This window comes from Notechis scutatus, chromosome 15, assembly GCF_049901735.1.
Source record: "Notechis scutatus isolate UNSWTSFEM ecotype Mainland chromosome 15, rNotScu1.2, whole genome shotgun sequence".
NCBI lineage: Eukaryota > Metazoa > Chordata > Lepidosauria > Squamata > Elapidae > Notechis > Notechis scutatus.
This window is the reverse complement of record NC_142023.1, coordinates 4,778,582-4,798,871: the sequence shown is the minus strand read 5'-3', so window position 1 is coordinate 4,798,871 and position 20,290 is coordinate 4,778,582. Positions and strand designations below refer to the sequence as shown.

Genomic DNA, 20,290 nt, shown 5'->3' with positions numbered 1-20,290 from the left:
CCATCTGATTTTGGACAGTCAATTTGTTGACTTGTGTGTGGGGAAGGCCTTTCTCTGTATATGAAAAAGGCCATCCAGTTGAGGGACCATGTCAGAATCCACCAACTCAAGGAGATAATTTAAACTTTGTCAACTTGATTGAGATAGTTAATTCAGTTTGGAAGCTCAATAGTAACATCTCCAAATCAAATCTCTGCATAAACCTAACTCCCAATTTTCTTCCTTTTTAAACAGATTTCAGCCCGGTCTAGCAAACAATTTGATTGATTTGCTAGACCGGGCTGATTAATTGATTAATTGATCAACTGATCAATTGATTAACAATTTGCCTCCTTCCTCTCAGCATGGAAGGGGATAAGAAAGACCAGTTTATCTCAGGATGGCAGACAAAATGATTCAGAATAAAACTGCTCTCACACTTCACAAAAGAAATATGTTTTATCTTTGGCCATTCACCCCCAACCGGGAGAAATGGCAATTCTTTGTACATGTACACAGAATTTTTCTCTCTTCCACACTCTTATCATCTTCTATTTGGCACCTGCATAGCTGAAATCTTTACAGTTACATACAAGAGATCTCCAAAGGCCATCTGTCCCCACCCATCTCTGCCGCTTAGGAGCCACAATCTCACGGAAACCCACATCCTGACCTCCTTTGTGCGTGTGCAATTACACGAGCAACAAAACACGCTCATCTCGTTTACACGGCCACCCAAACCAAATGCCTTTCATTTCCCGGTGAATGAGGACCTCTGCTTTTCCCTCCCACTCTTTCATTTATTAATTACATTTTACATTTTTTTCCCTCCGTATTTTTGTTTAAATCTTTTTTTTCCTCCTTTTTTTTTTTTGTTTCTTTTAAATGTCGGTTGATTTCCTTTCTTCATATGTTTTGTTTTGTCCGAGTGTGTCTGTTTACAGCAAAAAGGATTAGTTTGTATAGATTAAGTACATAAAATTGGGGGGGTTAGCAGAGTTTGGCAGTCATCTGATCGGATTGTTTAAGGATCTCGGTGTTGTATAGATCCAGAGCGTGGTTCACCCGGATAATCTCTGTATTGGTCAATTTCAGACGGTGTTTGAGCATACAAGAGAAGAGATCCAGCTGGGGTTTTCCAGGAGCTACCGGGGGTGCCAATCTGTTGATTCGGTCCCGTATATCCAACATCAGCAACATGACCGAGGAAGAGGAGTAGAATTGCCCAGCTTGGGTGTAGGACTGGTTGACTTGTTGCACGGCGCTACGCAACAGATCGGCATTAAAGCGCAAGCTGTATCCAAACACTTGAATGTCCGAAATTTTGATGTAGAACTGACGCTTGTTGGGATCAGAAAGATCCACAGGTCCTTGACCGGTCTCGTTGCGCATCAAAGAGGGCAACCGAGTCCGGCTACGTAGGTAGATGTGGACAGTCTCAAAAAACGTTTTCCACCGGTTCCCCAGCAAGAGAGTCCAGTTGTAGCACTGGCTGTTCTGCAGACGGATTTTCTCCCAACGCGGGTAGCCAAACTCTCCAAAGGGCATGTTCCAACCTTCGGAGTGGCTCCCGCTGAAAGGGTTCACGTAGACGAAGAACATGGGGTCTAGGCTGCTGTTGCGCATCTGGCAAATGCGCATGGAGATCCCGATGACCATGTGGATGAAGTCCATCCGGTTCTTGTTGCTCTTCAAGGTGAGGGACATGCGCCTGCGCCACCGAGGATCAAAGAAGGTGTCCAGGCGGATCTCGTTACTGATGAAAGTCGTGTGGACATACAAGCGGGAATCCATCTTTTGAAGGAGGTACTTCAACTCCAGATCCTGGAAGTCCAAATCGGTCTCAAAGCTGATGAACTGCTCGCTGCGCTCGGAGTCCACGTTCTGGGGCTCGCAGCGGCCCCGAGAGAGACGGTAGCCCTTGTTGCAGGAGCCGCAGAGGGAGATGTTGGCCAAGCTGCACATTGCGCAGCTGTTGTTGCCGCCGATGATGCATGGGATTGGCCGTTGGCACAGACTGGTGCTCCCATGGCAGACGCAGCTCCGTTGGCTCTCCAGAAAGGTCCCCCAGAAGCCATTTTCATTGCAGTAGAGCAAAGATTGGACTCGGGAGAGCCACTGCTGTATTGTCCTGCAAGTGACAAAGTACAGGCTGTAATAGGGCATCTCTTACTACATCTCTAAGTACTTCTGAGGAACCTCAAGGGCTGGGTTAGACCAAAATCAGTTTCCCCAACTCAACTGCATGCCTTACAATCAACCCAAAGGATGACTTTCTGCAAAATCACCTCTCCCTTAGAAGCTTGACCAGTTTCTCACATCAACACCCATAAATCTGACATGCTGGTACCTACTCTGGACCTCCATTTCTTCCCAGAATTATAGATAGCTCCAAGAAATGAAAAGATCGACAACTGCTGTTGTAGAACATCAACCACAAGCTTTCCCTTTTTGCGGGCTATAGTTTATTGAAATGTATTGGCTGCTCAACTCCATTGGACTCCAATAGTTTCAACCATAGGTTGTCCCCTCTTGATCTAGGAACATAGGCCTGGCTTAACCCTCAAATAAGATCAAGGTCCCTCAAAGTGGCTTGCATTGGGAAGTTCATAAAGATGGTTGGTCATGGGAGACAAGTCCCTGTGGGCAAGAAGGAAACCAAAGCTCTTTTGAATTTAACCCTCAATGCAGTTGAGACAGTGCTCTCCATATTTACATCACTTGATGAGAAAGTGAGATGTCCTTCAAGCCAAGCTCCACTTTGGATAATTCCATAAAGAGTGTACTACCAGATAGTTTTCTTGGCAACAATGAAGATACGGGTGGCCACTGCCTTCTCCTAAAAGAATTTTTTGAACTTCCATTCTTTGACAGCCTCTTTTAAGGATCAGCTATGGTCAGTTAAACTGATGCATCACAGTGGTGGTAGTGGGGGACAAAAAAGCCAACAATCAACTGAGAGGAAAAAGAAAAGCGCAGGATTGGCCCTCCCACCTACCCCTGCACTTTAACCTCTTTAACCTCTCAGTTGATTGGCACTACAGGTCTCAGCTGGTGTGGGAAAGCTGCACACCGGCATTAGGCAAAGCACAGCCACCAAGCCACACCCACTGAACCAGTGGTAAAACACTTTGAATCCCACCACTGATGCATCAGCTCCTCCTTCAGTGCTTCTCTCCCGAGCAAAATGGTTCCTTTTATCTAGGATTTGTCCTTTTGCACATTTCTGACCTAAAGGAGGCACCCACCCAGGTGAACGATGGGCATGGAAGTTCCTAGCTTGCTCCTGGTTTTTTTATAAAAAAAAATGCAAAAAAAAAAAAAAAAAAGCAGAGCTTTATTCCATGACATACAAAATATCTCAGTGTCTCCAAAATGTGTTGATACACTCCCAGGTGCATTGGAGAATTATTTCCAACTCTTTTAGGTTGTTTTAGATCTGGTCTGAACTTGGCCTCAACCTCTCTCCCTGCCATTCCTCAGTTTTTCATCTGTTAGCAACAGCTATCGGTATATCCCCAGGGGGGAAAAAATGAGGTTTTTTCTTTATTTTTTACATATGCAAGGCAACCCCTTCAATCCGTGGCTTCTTCCAGTCCGTGGCTTTGCCCAAGGCCTTATAAATCATGCAATGCTTCCCATTCAGAAATGATAAAACCAGGTCAGCAAAAAAAAAAAAAAAGAGAGAAACAAAATCCCCGGCTCGCTTCTTGCTTTTTCATCCGAGTCACCTCTGGCGTTGTTTTTTAATTAATGCATTGACTGGGCTTGTTTTGCAAACAAAACTCTAGATGTGGAAGGAGAAGGGGGGGAAAAAGCAGAAGCAAACAATGGTAAAAAGAGCTTTTTTCTCTCTCTCTTTTTTTTAACTTGTGCCTTTCCGAACCATTAAAATTAGGTAAACGCAAACCTCTCTCTCTCTCTCTCTCTCTCTCTCTCTCTCTCTCTCTCTCTCTCTCTCTCTCTCTCTCTCTCTCTCTCTCTCTCTCTCTAGCTTTCTGTTCTATTTGCCTTCATTTCCATTAAGGGTACTTGGGTGTCAGTGTGTTGCTTCAGGCCATAATCTGAATATAGAACATGCTATTTCTATTAGAGCTTTGTCAATGGCACAGGAAAAATCTCACGCTGTTAATATTACCGCTCTATCTTTTGGGAAGCCTGCCCCCACATATTAAATAGTGCTGTCTCTTGACCAGTAGCGTTCAGACAGCCCCAAAATTGCCTGGGAACGATGCTTCCTTGGGTCTAATTGGGTGCAGAGGATATCGGGTAACCTTGTAGCAAAGATTTGGGGTGGGCAGGGGCATTGCAAAATTTGCTCCTTATTTCTAAGGGAGAAAAACCATACAGGTTTGTGCCAAGCAAACTTTGATCGTTAGTATGGGACTCTTAACCTTTAAAAAGAGCCATGATGGCGCCGTGGTTAGAATGCAGGATTGCAAGCTAACTCTGCCCACAATTAGGAGTTCGACTCCGACTGGCTCAAGTTTGACTCAATCTTCCATCCTTCCAAGGTTGGTAAAATGAGGATCCAGATTGTTGGGGGCAAGAGGCTGACTCTGTAAACCACTTAGAGAGGGCTGTGAAGCACTGTGAAGCAGTATATAAGTCTAAGTGCTTTTGCTATTGCTATTCTTCAACCTGAACTCTCTACTTGCTTATAACTAGACTGTGTTGTTCAGCAGCCATCTTGTTTAAGAGCAAGGATTCTGATCCCAATTGTCCTCTTAAGTAGAGGACTATGTGTACTCATACACCCATACACCAGCTAAAAGCAGAGCGCCAGTACCTTTCCCTAGGCAGCTGGTGGTGTGGATTGTGCCAACAACGGATACTGAGGCTGAAGAGTTTACGGGAAGTGCGCTGGATCTTCTGCCGTTGAGCCTCCATGGAACTCTGCAAGAGCTTATAGCGGTTCTGAAGGTCCCAGTCATTCCCCCAGTGCTGATGGATGCTCCCAATGGTCAGGAAATGGTTGTTAGGTAGTTTCTTCATGTAGGACTTAAATTCGTCTAGGAAAATCATACACACAAACACATCTACATACACATAAACTCCAAGAGGGGATCATTTGATGGGAGAACCTGTAAATCATCTTTCATCCCACCATAGAATGACGGTCACAGGTGTATTCTTGAGGTTTTCAAGAAAAGGTTGGACAGCTATTTGTCCAGGATGGTATAAGAACTTCTGCCTTGGGCAGGAGGCTGGACTAGAAGACCTTCAAGGTCCCTTCCAACCCTATGATTCTATGAGAAGGGATCAGAGTTTAGCATTCACATCCCATAAAGGAAGTCCAAGGCTTAATGCTCAGGATCTCCAGTTCAAGGAATCACCAGAGGGAACTCCTGCCCTGGGAGAAAGAACTAAAGTTCAACATCCACATCCCATAGAGAAAGTCCAAGGACCAATGCTCAGGATTTCCAGCTCAAGGACTCACCACCAATGATGAGAAAGAGTCCCAAAGATGTTTTTCCAAAGGGCAACTGGACATTCCTTGAAGACATGCTTCTGACCCACGAAGCTTCTTCAGGTGCAAGAACACTTTTTTTTTTTTGCTTCTGATCCAAGAAGCTTCTTGAGATATGAAGACGCTTCCTGAAGAAGTGAAACTTCTTCAAGGGGAAACAAAGTTGGCATTTGAAAAACCACCTTTGGGACAACCATGACCTGGATGACTGAGAATCTCCATAAACCTCTTTCTGAGCATCAGTTTTGGCATCTTCCAAAGGGCTAATCACACAGGGCATAAAGCCACTTACTATGTCATCCCACCAAAACACTCTTACCTTTACCCACAATTACCTGAATTCTCTAGATCTTTGTAGGCCTCTGTCCAGGATTTGGCCATGTTAGCCAATGTGTATTCCATTATCTGGATATCAGTGATGGGACAATTGCACTGTGGAAACTCTTCGGCACATTGGCATCCGCATTGGCTGTCTCGGCAAATGTATTCGCCTTCTCCATTGCACATGATGTAGCTCAGTGCTGACTGAACAAATTTCTCTTGCAAATATTGAGGAAAGATAACCTGGAGACCTACAGGGAAGAGACAAAGAAAAGAGAAAGGGAGATCAAAATAGGACGAGGAGAGGGAGTCTCCCCTGACTTCTCTAGCAGAGTCACCATGGCTGGTTTTGCATTTCAAGCTTACCTGTTGTTGTGGGAAAGCTGACCTACTTTTGAGAGTTGCACAATAATCTTGAACTATAAAGAATCCAACAAGCAAGGTTGACCTAACATGTTGAACCTCACATCTGGAAAGCTCTAATCATAGAATAACAGAGCTGGAAGAGACCACAGAGGTCTTCTAGTTGTTGGACTTCATTGTTGGAACGTATTTCTATGCAACAACTATAGTTGGGACAACCATGACCTAGATGACTGAGAATCTTCGTAAACATTAAATAACTGCAGTAGTATTCAGCCAGTAGAGGGCAGTATTTACAAGTTTGGATCTATAGTATATACTCTATGCTCTTTTGTTCTGAGTAAAGTTTCCTGTTTCCTGTTACAGTTCAACAGTTGATCAGTAAAGCACATGGTGACTGTACTCTTTGTTTGCTCTGTGGTGCTTTATATAAACAAAATTACTAACACTAGTCCAATCCTCAAATAAAACAGGACTCATTCTTTGACAAATTTGTGAGGTTCCGTATCTGATCTCATTAAAGACCTTGTGAGAACACAGTCTATAAATCTGCGGACTTTTAATGTCTCCCTCCCGCTGCAGCTTTGGTAGTTCTGGTGTCCCAGAAGCTGAACCGAAACAAACAAGGTTTGCAAGGTCACTGCAAGAAACCAACTTTTCCTGGCTAAGTGGACATCAGTAGTTTTGCACAAGTGGCTGGCAACGCAAATCATTCAGCAATCCATGCTTTCTGTTCATGTCGGCAGTTTTCACTGGGCAGCCCGAGGCCTGTAGTGTCTCTGCAGCTGTTTCTTCACATTCGGGAAGCTCAGCTTGTCAAAGCCGATCAGCTTCCTGGAGGTACCCAAGGATGGTGAACAAGGACTGCAGAAATGGTGAACTGCCTTCCTGTGGTTCTTTGAAATATTTGTCTGCGTGTCTCACTCAGCCAGATACAGGCCTGAATCTCAGAGTGGCAGACGAAGCAAGCAAAAAAATCTAGCTTCACAAATTATTATTCTGTGGGAAGAAATATCCATCTGGTTCAGTTCCAAGCTGGGAGAAAGGCATTGGAAACAAAATGGAGACTGTAGGCTGACTAAAAAAAAGGTCCATTTATTGGTGAAGCAGAATCACCAAGCACATGTGATTCTGGGCAGCTGACAACATGGAGTTGAGAGTGGGAAGAACATGTCTTCTATTGGCTGTTGTCAGATTCCTACGGGGTCATGTAAGGGTCATAGCTGGCTCTATAGGCAAAGAGGAAATGCAAATCCTAGGTGTTTTTCTGAGGTAATCTGGTCAACCTCTGGCTTATTGTTTATCTGGGCTTCCAGGTTTGAAGTTTGGATTGTGTGGGATGATGCAAGGAAGAGGCTTGTGTTCCAAAAGGGTGTTGGGCAATTCCTATTGTGGCTTAATGGCTTTTGTCCTGTTTTGGATCTTGGGTGAGGGTATTTGCTTATGAATAGAGCTATCTAGATACTCGTCTTTCTCTTTCAATAATCTCTTAAGTGCTGTGGGATATTAAGGAAAGTGGGGGCTGCGTTTCTCCATTTCTCCCTTTGGGGAAATATAATATTCTGCCTTTTTTTAAAAATACTTCCCAAAATATTTCATTCTTTTAGGAGGGGTAGGCGTTGACTTTCTACACTTCCATTTGTAGGACTGAAATTCCTCCTGAAGTCACTTGATTAACCTCACCGGTGCAGAAGGGAACAACAAAGAATTGCAAAAATGAGAAGGCGGTCATGGTATTCAGATCTTATCTGAAGGAGGGAAGTTTATTAAGAACTGGAGGAAGAATTTAACCATCTGGAGCTGAGCAAAAACACCTCAATTCACACACATACAGTGTCAGCCCTTGATTAAAAAGCCGTGAATTGTTATACAATTTCAATTTGCTTATCAGAACTGGAAAGATGTCCTTGCCAGCTTTGATTCACTCCTCTCTTCTTCCCTTACTTAGAAATAAAAGAAAAAAGAAATATTCCCTTCTTCCACATTTGGCTTCATGACAGCACTGGAGACAGTAGAATTATTATTCCATCAAAACTAAACTCCAAGAATGCCATATTTGTTTGTTGGATCTCTTTGGAGATGAGTAAGAATTAAATGATTTTTAAAAATAGACTCCTTCCAATTAAAAAAAAAAAACCTCTCCATTTGTAAATGCTTCTAATTCCAATTTGCTCAAGTTAACTTCAAAATATGTACAACTTCAGAGACTTTTAGTCAAAAGAAGGACAAAGGAGAAACCTCATTTCTTTTGCAGTGGGGACAAAGAAATAGAAGAAGAATCCGTTGAAAAAATATGATGAGTATGACCACAAGCATGCCCAACATTTCTGTTGCTAAATGAGACATCGTTAAGTTGTGAGTTTTTCCCCATTGTACGAGCTTTCCTGCCGCAGTTCTTGAGTGAATCACTGCTAATGTGAAGTTACTAACACAGTTGTTAAGTGAATATGCCCCCGCTTTGACTTTGCTTTTCAGAAAGTCGCAAAGGAGGGATACTTATGACGTGACAACTGTCATAAATATGAGTCAGTTGCCAAGCATGTTGGAGTCTGACTCTGAGGGAGAGGAGGAACAGCCGACAGGGAGTGGAAGTGTGGCTCTGGAGGTTGTGGAGGAGGCTGGGCAGTAAGAGGAAATCCCAGGCCCATCCCCTCTCCATCCTAGGGCACGCAGGGAGGAGAGGATAAGGGAGAGACATGAATGGTGTGGTCTATGGGGCCTTGATCCCCTTCATGGGCTGCAGCTGTGAGAACTGGTTAAAAGGACAGACATGCGTATGGGCCAGTGCTGGAAACAAAGCATGGAAATATCTCTAGTCTGTCGTTCCTCTCTGAGTTTGGCATCCTTCCCAGTGTGTGTTTCGATATCTGTGAACATCTTCAAGCCCTTATCTTGCCTGGTTCCCTTAATTGTGTCAGTGTGGTTTGTGTTGTTTTTACTCTTTATAATTTATAGTCATTTTTAATTTAAACGGCATTTCCTCCTTTTTTGTAACTGTTTGTGGGGGAGGTTTTTTGTCTCCAGTCCAGCTTTGAAGCAAAGTGAAGGAATAAAAGGGGCTTCACCTGTTTTTTTTTTACTGTGTTTATTTTGTATGCCACCCTGGGTCATCACACATGTGGACTTTGATCATGGACATTGGGGGAATGCCGCAATCATCATCTGGGTGAAAAATTGTCTTAAGTCAATTTTTTCCAGTGCCCTTGTAACTTGGAATGGTCACTAAATGAATTGTTGTAAGTTGAAGACTACCTGTGGCTACAGAACATTTAATAAGAAGATTGGAGAAAACGGGGATGGTTTTCCAGCTGGTAGGAGATTAGAATCAGAAAAAGCGAGCTCACTTATATGAAGATGCAAACCCATATTTCAGTCCTTGGTGACAAGTTCCATTTATAGCCTCATCCATAGCAACTTGGAATTAAGGACAGGGGGAAACAAGTCAAGTCGCAGTCTTTAAGGGATACCTTTCGGAATTTAGAAATCTCTGCCGTCTGCTTTGGGAAATCATCTTTCTTTGACCTAATTTCCTGCAACCCAATCGATAGAAATGGGATTTGGGACAACAGAAGGGGGAAAATGGGAGATGGGGAAGGGAGCAAGAACCTCCTTGTGTGGGGAATTGGCCTTGTTCCTTTGGAGAACTTGGAAAAAAAAGTGCACAAATTTATCTTGCAAATACTGAGGGAAGATGACCTGAAGACCTACTGGGAAGTGAGAGACCATCTTTGACCATCTCGCTATTTGGGGGTCTTGGCTATTATAATAGGTAAAGGTAAGGCTAGTCATTTCCAGTTCTAGGGGGCACTGCTCATCTCCATTACAAAGCCGAAGAGTCAGCGCTGTCCGAAGATGTCTCCGTGGTCATGTGGCCAGTATGACTAAATGCCGAAGATGCACGGAACACTGTAACCTTCCCATCAAAGGTGACCCCTATTTTTCTACCTGCTTTCGAACTGCTAGGTTGGTGGAAGCTGGGACAAGGAACGGGAGCTCACTCTGTGATGTGGCGCTAGGGTTTCGAACTGCCGACCTTTCTGATCGACAAGCTCAGCGTCTTAGCCACTGAGCCACCGCATCCCTTTTGACTATTATAATACAGGGATGCAAAATGATATAAGAGGGGTCTGAAGCTGCCCTCCACCATTTGAAGAAGACACTCTAACGCATTTGGGTTTAAAGTTTTCTTCAAGGAACAGCCTTTTACAAGCAGACTTAAAGAGATCACAGATGGAGTCTGGGAAGTTGAGGCTAGCCAGATTTGAATCTGAAACTGGAAGAGGAACTTGAGGTCAACTTGAGATCAATTTGAGGTCCCCGGCTCAGCGCAAGAACCCTAATTCAAATCTCCATGCTCTACTTGAATTCCTCCGGCAAAGGGGAACATGACATCTTCCTTAATGACACATTCCAGATCAGATAATTTTACCATTAGGAATTTGAGATTGGAAGATATGGAGAGACCCTGCCCAAAGAACTGTCAAGAGTCAGACACAATTCAATGGACACCCTTCTTCTTCTTCTTCTTCTTCTTCTTCTTCTTCTTCTTCTTCTTCTTCTTCTTCTTCTTCTTCTTCTTCTTCTTCTTCTTCTTCTTCTTCTTCTTCTTCTTCTTCTTCTTCTTCTTCTTCTTCTTCTTCTTCTTCTTCTTCTTCTTCTTCTTCTTCTTCTTCTTCTTCTTCTTCTTCTTCTTCCTCCTCCTCCTCCTCCTCCTCCTCCTCCTCCTCCTCCTCCTCCTCCTCCTCCTCCTCCTCCTTCTCTTCTCTCCATTACCAATTGTGACTTTCTTCTATTTGACACCCTTTCTGGTACTTGAAGAATGTTCTCCTCAATCCCCTCTCTCGTCAGTTTTCTCGAGACTATACATACACAGCTGCCTTTATTTCATACACAACTCCAGCATCTTCTTCTCGGAACCTGCTCAAGTTTGCCCAGATCTTTCTAAAAATGTAACGTTCAGAACGGAAGTCCAGAACTGAAATCAACCAACTGTGTGAATCCGCATCACTCAAAAGTATATAGGCAAGAATGATGGAAGGTTCTCAGCAGGAGAGAAGGATAAACAAGACTGATCATTACCAGCGACCTTTAAAAGTGTGCCTTTTACCTTCTCCATTTTTCTACTCGCTCCACCATCTAGAAGGTACAACTCAGAATAATTAATGGAAACCTTAGTATTCTCAGCTGCTGTATAACTCCCTCATTAGTAACTATTTGCAGGGCTGCTGGTAATGGATCACAATTTCAGTCCCCTCCGATCGCGTTGCCAACCCGGTGTAAAGTGTCGCAAGAATCTGCGATGGTGGAAAACAACAATAACTGCAGCCACACAACTCACCAAACGTCTATTGTTTTTGACCGGAAACCACTTGGAAGCTGGGAGGAAGGAACAGCTCTATGCACCCTTGTGCACACATACAAGACACGGTTTTAGATAAACCACATCTCACCTGAGTACAGTTCCTTGAAACACCTTGCAAAGGACAGAGGTGTTAGAGAGTTGAGAAGGGACACTGCCACCAAGTCTGGACAGTTGTGTCTTTGATCCCCCCTTTCCCCCTTACCTTGGAGATGGAGTTTGCTCTCTGTGCTTTGTAGAAGGACAGAACTCACAGAGTCCAGGTTGTCATAACTGTTGCAGCCCAGGGGACCTGTCCGCGTTTCGGTAACCTGGAAGACATCCAAAGGAAGTGAAACCATAGCATCTGCCCCATTGACAAGTGGGCTGAGCAGCAAGTGAAACACTTTGGTCAAAGCATGGACAGAATGGGACCAAGACCCCAAGAAGAAGGCCAAGGTGTGGACGGGAAAGTAGGCAACAGATCAAGGGCTTAGCTGCAGACTTGAAAAGGGGATAGGTATGTACTCTTAACAGAATAACAGAGTTGGAAGGGACCTTGGAGGTCTTCTAGTCCAACTCCTGCTCAGGCAGGAAACTCCGTACTATTTCAGACAAATGGTTGTCCAATCTCCTCTTAAAACCCTCCAGTGTTGGAGCACTCACAACTTCTTGGGACAAGTCATTCCACTGATTAATTGTTCTCACTGATAGATAATTTCTTAATCCCAGAGTTGCTTCTCTCCTTGATTATTATTGGATTATTATTGACACACACCCCTCTTCTTTGTGTCAGCCCCTTAGATATTGGAACACAGCTATTGTGTTACCCCTAGTCCTTCTTTTGAGAAGCCCTACTCCTTCGTCTGAGAGAACCTGTTTGGTGTAGGGCTGAGGCACCAAATTAGACATGAGAGGACTATATAACCCAAAAGTGCTTTTTCCAAGTGAACTTGCTTGGTTGTTGTTGTTTTTCTTTGAAAACATTTGGCTTCTCATCCAAGAAGCTTCTTCAGTTCTTCAGCACCTTTGGAGCAACCTTGACCCGGATGATTGAGAATCTCCATAGACAGAGGGCATAAGTTCTAACCCTGCCTTAGGCATCAAGCCAACTGGGTGACCTTGGGCCAGTCCCTCTCTGTCAGGAAGCAGGCAATGTTAGCCACATTCCAAATCTTACCAAGATAACTTCAGAAAAATGTCCAGGCAATCACTAGAATTCAACACTGACTTGAAAGCAACCTCTCTCTCCCTCCCTCTCTCTCTCCCTCCCTCTCTTTCTTTTTTTCTCTCCCTCCCTATCTCTCTGTCTCTCTCCTTCCCTCTCCCTCCCTCTCTCTGTGTGTGTCTCTCTCTGTCTTTCCATCTCTCCCTCTCTTTCTTTCTCTGATATAAATATACAATAGATATAAACAGACTCCATCTCTCTCTCCCCCCCCTCTCCCTCCCTCCCACATCTTGGATATAGATATACAGTAGATATAAACAGACTCCATCTCTTTCTTTCTTTCTTTCTTTCTTTCTTTCTTTCTTTCTTTCTTTCTTCTTTCTTTCTTTCTTTCTTTCTTTCTTTCTTTCTTTCTTTCTTTCTTTCTTTCTTTCTTCTTTCTTTCTTTCTTTCTTTCTTTCCCTCTCTTTCTCTCCCTCCCTCCCTCTCTCTTTCTTTTTCTCTCTCTCCCTCCCCCCGTATTTTGTGCTAGTTTTGCTGAAAGCATTGAAGTTGTGGTCATGCTTCTAACCATCATCATGCTGCTTTTGAGCCAGTCGGGAAAGGCACATTCTGAGTAGAATAACTTCCAGCAAGTCGATCAAAGGAACATGTCTACTTTCAAACCTTACACATCAACCGTCAAAATGCACCTGACTCTCCTCTTCTCAAACTTCAGATGCTTTCAGCACATCTCTCTGGCACCTTCAAGCACTCTCAGCCTCATAAATAAAATCTGATCTCCTATACAGTGACAAAGGCCAAACCTTTATGGAAACTCTCTTCTATCCACTGTTTTGTAGGTCAATTGCTAAGGAGCTCCAGATAGTTTTCCCTTCTCTTTACCAGTGCTTTGAAGCTCTCAAAGGACCTTTGCCCTGGTCATTATCCCATCCTGTGAACTGTGTTATGGAGCACTTTTGAGGTTTTTCACTAGGTGCATGGTGCTTTCCGCTCACTCACACACCAAAAAGCCACTTAACTGACTTCTAAGCAGATGTGCAGGAGGAAAAGATTGTCAAGAATGAGATATGTCTTTTCACACTGCCTCTCTGGAGGCACACTGATGGATAGCTGTTCCTGCAGTTCTCCCAAAGGCACTTCTTCAAAAGGTAACTGGACTTCCATCCTCCACTAGAACCGAAGAAGTTTCTTGGATGAGAAGCGAAACCTCTTCAAGGAAAAACAAGAATGTCCAGTTGCTTTTTGAAAAAGCACCTTTGGGATAGCCATGACCTGGATGACTGAGAATCTCCATAGACATTCAGTCCCAGATGTGATTTTTCAAGAGGCAACTGGACTTGTGTTTTTTTCCTTGAAGACGGTGCAGTGAACCATCTTCAAGGAGAGTCCAGTTGCCTTCTGAAGAACTGAAGAAGCTTCTTCTCTTGCCTTCTGGTGCTTTGAAAAATACATTGACCCCCTCTTCTTTGTGGCAGCCCCTCAAATACTGAAATCCTGCTATCATGTCACCCCATGTCCTTCTTTTCTCTAGACTAGCCATACCCAATTCCTGCAACTTGGACACCATCAAACACACTTCCGGGGGGAAAAATCCAGAATATATTCTCAGGCTTACAATTAAGACCATTTAGAAGATCAACCAGAATATCATTCTAGACTTTATGTAACTGTTGGGCGGGGTGGGGAAAAAATAGGCACTGACATCAGGATGGTGATGCGGTGACCTAGAGGTGGTGCTCTCACCTCGCAATCAGGAGGCTGTGAGTTCGATCCCAGGTAGAGGCAGATATTTCTCTCTCTGGGCACAATGAGAATATATCTGCTGAACAAAACTCCGCATTGGTGACAGGAAGGGCATCCGGCCAGTAAACACTCTTCTAGCTCTATTCAGTTGCCCAGACTCCATCCCCAAGGGATTATAAGGTCATTAAAGGGTCATCAAACATTCATTGTTTGAATAATACACATACAGCACACAGATACACTGTACAGTAAATGTAGGTTTTTACTTCCAGACAGTTTAAGCAAAGTTCAAGTTAAGCAGTCCAAAAATCATTCACAGGTAAATCAGATCATATCAAAGTCCAGTGTGAAAAAACAGTTCAGTATCAGACTTACATTAAATCTAGGAATATCAGTCAATTAGGAAAAATGGAGCAACTGCAATACTTTCCAACAGAAGGAAACAGAGATCCACTCACACTCTCTTCTGAGACTCAGACTAAAACAACCCAGGTTTCTGGCTCCATCTTATGGCTGTTTGAGAAACCACACCTAATTACAGTTTTGCCTTTTCTTAAAGATACAGTTTTAAAATGTTTATCCTGGTTTATATATTTCTAACCCAAATACCTGTTAGGTGACTTATATTCCTAACAGATTATAAGGTCATTAAAAGATGAACGATCAGGGTGGTGGAAGCAAAATTTGAAAAAAAAAAGAAAAGAAAAGAAAAGGAGAAACGCCTTTCCCAGGATCTGGTTTTTCCCCACTCATTTCGCTCAAACCAAACTACCTGTGTTTCTAAAGCAAGCTCTACCTTGATTGCTCCTGTGGAGATCTGAATTTCATGGAGACGTCTCATGGTTCCATCCCGGTCCACAAAATACGAAGAGGCAAGCTGGTGAAGGGACTCAACACTTTGGGTGGCATTCCCCGACTTCCGGTCAAGTCGGTTTTTGTCCATATACATGGTCAGCGCTTCCTCTCCTAAGGAGGCATCCCTCCCAAAAAATGGAAGCAGGAGGCAGAAAGGAAGGGAAGGAAGGAGGGACAGAGGGGGGAAAAGAGAGAAGGAAGGAAAGAGAAAAAAAAAAAGGAAGGATGGGAGGAGATCAGAGTCAAATTACTGCTGGTGCCAACAGATGAAAACAGATACACAATTGGTATTCTGATTTGAGTTTCAGCCATTTTACACATTTTACAATCAACAGCGTTTCAAGCCAGGCCATTCCATACCAGAAAACCTCAAGGTTGATGTATGTTCAATGCAGAGGTGATATTCAGCCGGTTCTGACCAGTTCTGGAGAACCCAGTAGCGGAAATTTTGAGTAGTTCGGAGAACCGGCCAATACCCATCTCTGACTGGCCCCACCCCATCTATTCTCTGCCTCCCATTGAGTCCCAGCTGATCGGCTGGGTCTTCTTTTGTTGCCCTGCACAGGAGAACAGAGCTGGAAAGCAGGTTAGTGGGGTGGGGAGGGAAGGGGGATTTTGTAGTATGCGTCCCCTGCCACGCCCACCAAGCCACACCCATGGAACCGGTAGTAAAAAAAAATTTTGAATCCCACCGCTGCTTCAATGCCAAACTGATGATATTTCCTTGAAAAGCTCTCAAATTCATTCCATCGTTGAAGAACCACGCTAACAAGCATCGCTAAAATCTTTAAAAAATTAGGGCAAGAGCTTTTACTATCTTGGCAAGCGCAACACACCACCACCACCTTTAGCTCTGTTCCATTCTCCATCCCCTTCAGTCTCGCACCTCTTCGCCATCAAATAACCCCCAATGAAGAAATAAAGGGGCAACGAATGAGCACGTAAACATGAAAAGCAATCTCCTTTCAATGCGACATTTCCAACACAAAAGATGCTGAATGTATTTTATTTTTCACGGGATTCATTTGGATCAGATTCAATGAGATCCAATTAGGGTGTTTCTAGTCAGTGCCAAAACCGTGGGGGGATTTTTTTTTTCCTGTTGGTCTAACACTACGGTCATTAGGGGATAATTAATTTTGTGCTTGTGACACGGAACGGCAATCACAACCCAGTAATGGCAGAAGAGACAGCTCTTTCCCCCTCCCTTAAAATATTTGCAGAAGTAGGACAATCAATAGATATATTGAGAGGGAAGGAGGGAAGGAGAAGAGGAGAGAGAGAAGCTGCCCTATTTCTGCAAATATGTTTGTGTGAGTGTGTAGATACACCAAAGACACACACACACACACACACACACACACACACACACACACACAGCTGCACATGGCTACAGGGACTTCAACCCCAGAATTTCTTTTCTTATTCCTGCCACGATTAGATAGCTTTATTTTTTCTTTAGTTTTTTTTTTTAAAATACAATTCTATAATGACATATTCCAGGACAGTTTCAGCCATTTACTGAATAAAAAACAGCAAGCATGGTAACTGTAAATTAAAGACAGAGAGAGAGGACAAAAATTAAACAATAGCACCCCTGGGGGGAGGGGGGAGCAATTCCTGTATAAGTAAGTCCTTGACTTACAATAGTTCATTTAGTGATGGTTCAAAGTTATGGCGGCATTGAAAAAAAGTTGACTTATGAGTATTGGAGCACACACACACCGCCCCCCATGGTCCCATGATGAAAATTCGGATGCCTGCGGCAGGCAGGGTCCCTGGTTCAGGTCTTCCCCTTTTGCAACTTTCTGACAGTGGGAAAATCAGATTCACTTAGCAACTCTGTTGCTAACTTGAACAACTGCAGTGATTCACTTAAAGACTGGGGCAAGAAAGGTCATAAAATGGGACAAAATTCACTTAACATTTGCACCAAGACAAATTCCTTGTGCGTCCAATCACACTTGGCCAAGAAAGAATTCTATTCTATTCTATTCTATTCTATTCTATTCTATTCTATTCTATTCTATTCTATTCTATTCTATTCTATTCTATTCCTATTCTATTCTTATTCTATTCTATCCTATCCTTCCATTCCATATTCTATTCTATTCTATTCTATTCTTATTCTATTCTATTCCTGTATTGTCTATCTTTATTCTATTCCATTCATTACTGTATTATCTATATTCTATTCTATTCTATTCTATTCTATATCTGTTCTATTCTATTCTATTCTATTCTATTCTATTCTATTCCTATATTGTCCTACCTTTTATTCTATTCCATTCATTCCTATATTATCCTATATTCTATTCTATTCTATTCTATTCTATTCTATTCTATTCTATTCTACTCTACTCTACTCTACTCTACACTATTCCCTATTCTATTCTACTCTATTCTATTCCTTATTCTATCCTATCCTATCCTATCCTATCCTATTTATTCTATTCTATTAACACTGAGTGACCTCACTCCCTTCTAGCACTGATGAAGTTACCTAGTTGGGTAATGAAACATCTGCAAGGAAAACCACCAAGCTCAGAGAGCACCAAGGACCCCTCCTTCCAATCCTGAAGTACAAAGATTTTCCTTTATTATAGGCTCTTTGGAACAGTCCTGTTTTAACACCCTTCCTAAATATGATCGAGGTGGCTGTCAACCAACTTCTTCAGATGAGGCAGATGTTATTAATGGTATTGCTATTGTTCCCTTGCAAATGAGACCAAATCCAGCTTGAATGGACAATTTAATAAAAGCACGCATTACCGCAACGGCGTTAAGATACGCCCAGCCTCTGAGCTGAAATTAAAACTCTCAATGCATTCCGCCAAACTCTCGAATATCAAGGGAGAGTTTCAAATTTTCGCTTTTGGCAATGAATAACGGAGAGGCTGAGAACCGTGCGAATGAGAAAGTTAAACAGCGGAGAACCAGGGTGTTAAAACGGCGGGTGCATTTCCAACACCCAATTGCAAACAACTTGAGTCGAATGAGTAAAAACACTGCCTGGGAAATAAAAGGCAGCCACAGCAATCAAGAAGGGTTAATAGATTTTCACTGCATTATTAAGTCCTAATTTCTCATTTATTAAAACATTCAAAGTCATCTTGCCTTCGGGGTATTCCATGCAAATTAGCTCTTTGCGGTGATGTTTCCGCAACCTCCAGAATTAGCAGGAGGAATGACTCGGAGTAGTATCTTCAGATAGTAACTAAGAACGAAGAGCCCTTTTAGGGGCTGTGGGAGGATGGGTAGACGTAAAGGGGCAGATGAAACGGAGAGGGTTGGAAGGGGCCACAGCAAAGTTGGCTTCCCAACCCCACTGGGCTTCCTGTTTTTAAGCCACCTCCACCATTACTCAACCCATTTCCATTAGAGGCAAGTAATGTAGCAGCTTTGCAGAGCGTTCTCGCTAGCTATTTGAGGGGTGCATGGAAGGGGGGGGGGGGAAATCACACAAGGCTTGGAAAGAATGCATTTGAGGAGTTAGAGATCTTTGCTGTGAACATCAAAATGGGGCCAGATGAGAGGGGAGGAGGAAGGGAGAGAGGAAGGGAGACTTGATAGATAAATGATAGACAGATCCAGATAGATTGGCATAGACAGATGATAGATAGTTACACACAGAGACAGATATTGTAGTTAGACATAGATGATAGATAGATAGATAGACAGATAGATAGACAGAGACAGACAGACAGAGACAGACAAACAAACAGACAGACAGATGATAGATATAGATAGATGTAGACAGATGTAGATAGATGATAGATAGATATATAGACAGACAGATATTGTAGATACAGACAGATATTGTAGATAGAGATACTGTAGACAAACAGAAAGATAGATGCACATGATAGATAGATGATAGAAAGATAGATAGATGTATAGATACATATAGACAGACAGATATTGTAGATAGAGACAGACAGATATTATAGATACAGGCAGATATTGTAGATAGAGAGAGAGATACTGTAGACAGACAGACAGATATGTAGATAGATGACAGAAAGATAGATAGATGTAGATAGATGATAGATACAGACAGACAGGCAGACAGATATTGTAGATAGATAGAGACAGACAGATATTGTAGATAGAGATATTGTAGACAGACAGACAGATGAATGATAATAGATAGATATAGATAGATGCAGATGATAGATAGATAGATGGATGATAGATACACAGATGGTAGAGAGATAGATAGAGAGATAGAGAGATGAGAGAGAGACACAGTCAGACAAAGATAGATGGAGAGAAAGAGATGGAGAGAGAGGCAAAGATAGAGACAGAGAAGGAGAGAGAAAGAGAAGGGAAAAGGGAGGGCTGGCTTGATGTGCTGCTACCACCACAGACATGTATGTCCTGCTTTCAATAAAGCATCTTAAACAACTTTGTCGTTTCTGTGAAGCTCCTGCTATAAACAGGCTTTGAGCATCTGATGCACTGTGAATTATCATCATGCTTTGTCTGGATTCCCACAAATAGTCCTCTGGGGTATTCTAGGATCCCACTGGTGCTGAGCAAATGGCCAATGATTTCCAAATTGGTCGGAAGGAGCTCTCTACGTTTATTTTTCTGCTTAATTTTTAAGGAGCCGTTGCAAGTCTCGTCTCCCCAGATCAGCCGAGTCCCTTGAGCTGGGCTGCTGGGGCCCTGTGGTTGCGACCAGCGGCAGGAAAACACTCTCATTTATGAACAATACATGCTCTCGGGGAGTGTCTTCCACTTTTACTGCTGTCAAGAGAAATTTTTCTTCCTGCATTATTCTCCTGGCAGCTTTCCCTCCTGCATCGGGCATCTCTAGCTCTCCCTTCCATGCCCGTGCATATTTTAAAGCCAAGCATTGTAGAAACAGGACCGCGGAGGAAAAGCACATGGCAAATAATTCACCAGCGGACCCAGGCAAAATTAAAAAAATATATTTCATTGTTCCAAAGGTCGGTGTGATTTGGAAAGGTCAGGGACCAAGCCGCCCAGGTGGTGGAAATGAATGAAAAAGGGAACAAAAAAACAAAAACAAAACAAAACTAAG

At 43.0% G+C, this 20,290-nt stretch overlaps 1 protein-coding gene across 1 annotated transcript in view; it reads right to left on the bottom strand.

The window, feature by feature from the left end:
- Positions 1–413: 413 nt before the first annotated feature.
- BRINP1 (BMP/retinoic acid inducible neural specific 1) overlaps positions 414–20,290 on the bottom strand; it is a 69,496-nt gene continuing 49,619 nt past the window's right edge. Inside the window, exons 4-8 of the mRNA XM_087943908.1 lie at positions 15,182–15,351; positions 11,698–11,803; positions 5,785–6,021; positions 4,769–4,991; positions 414–2,110 (exon numbers count right to left, since the gene is read on the bottom strand). Coding sequence (XP_087800034.1) covers positions 970–2,110; positions 4,769–4,991; positions 5,785–6,021; positions 11,698–11,803; positions 15,182–15,351 — 1,877 coding nt within the window. The 3' untranslated portion in view covers positions 414–969. The remainder of the gene's footprint in view (positions 2,111–4,768; positions 4,992–5,784; positions 6,022–11,697; positions 11,804–15,181; positions 15,352–20,290) is intronic.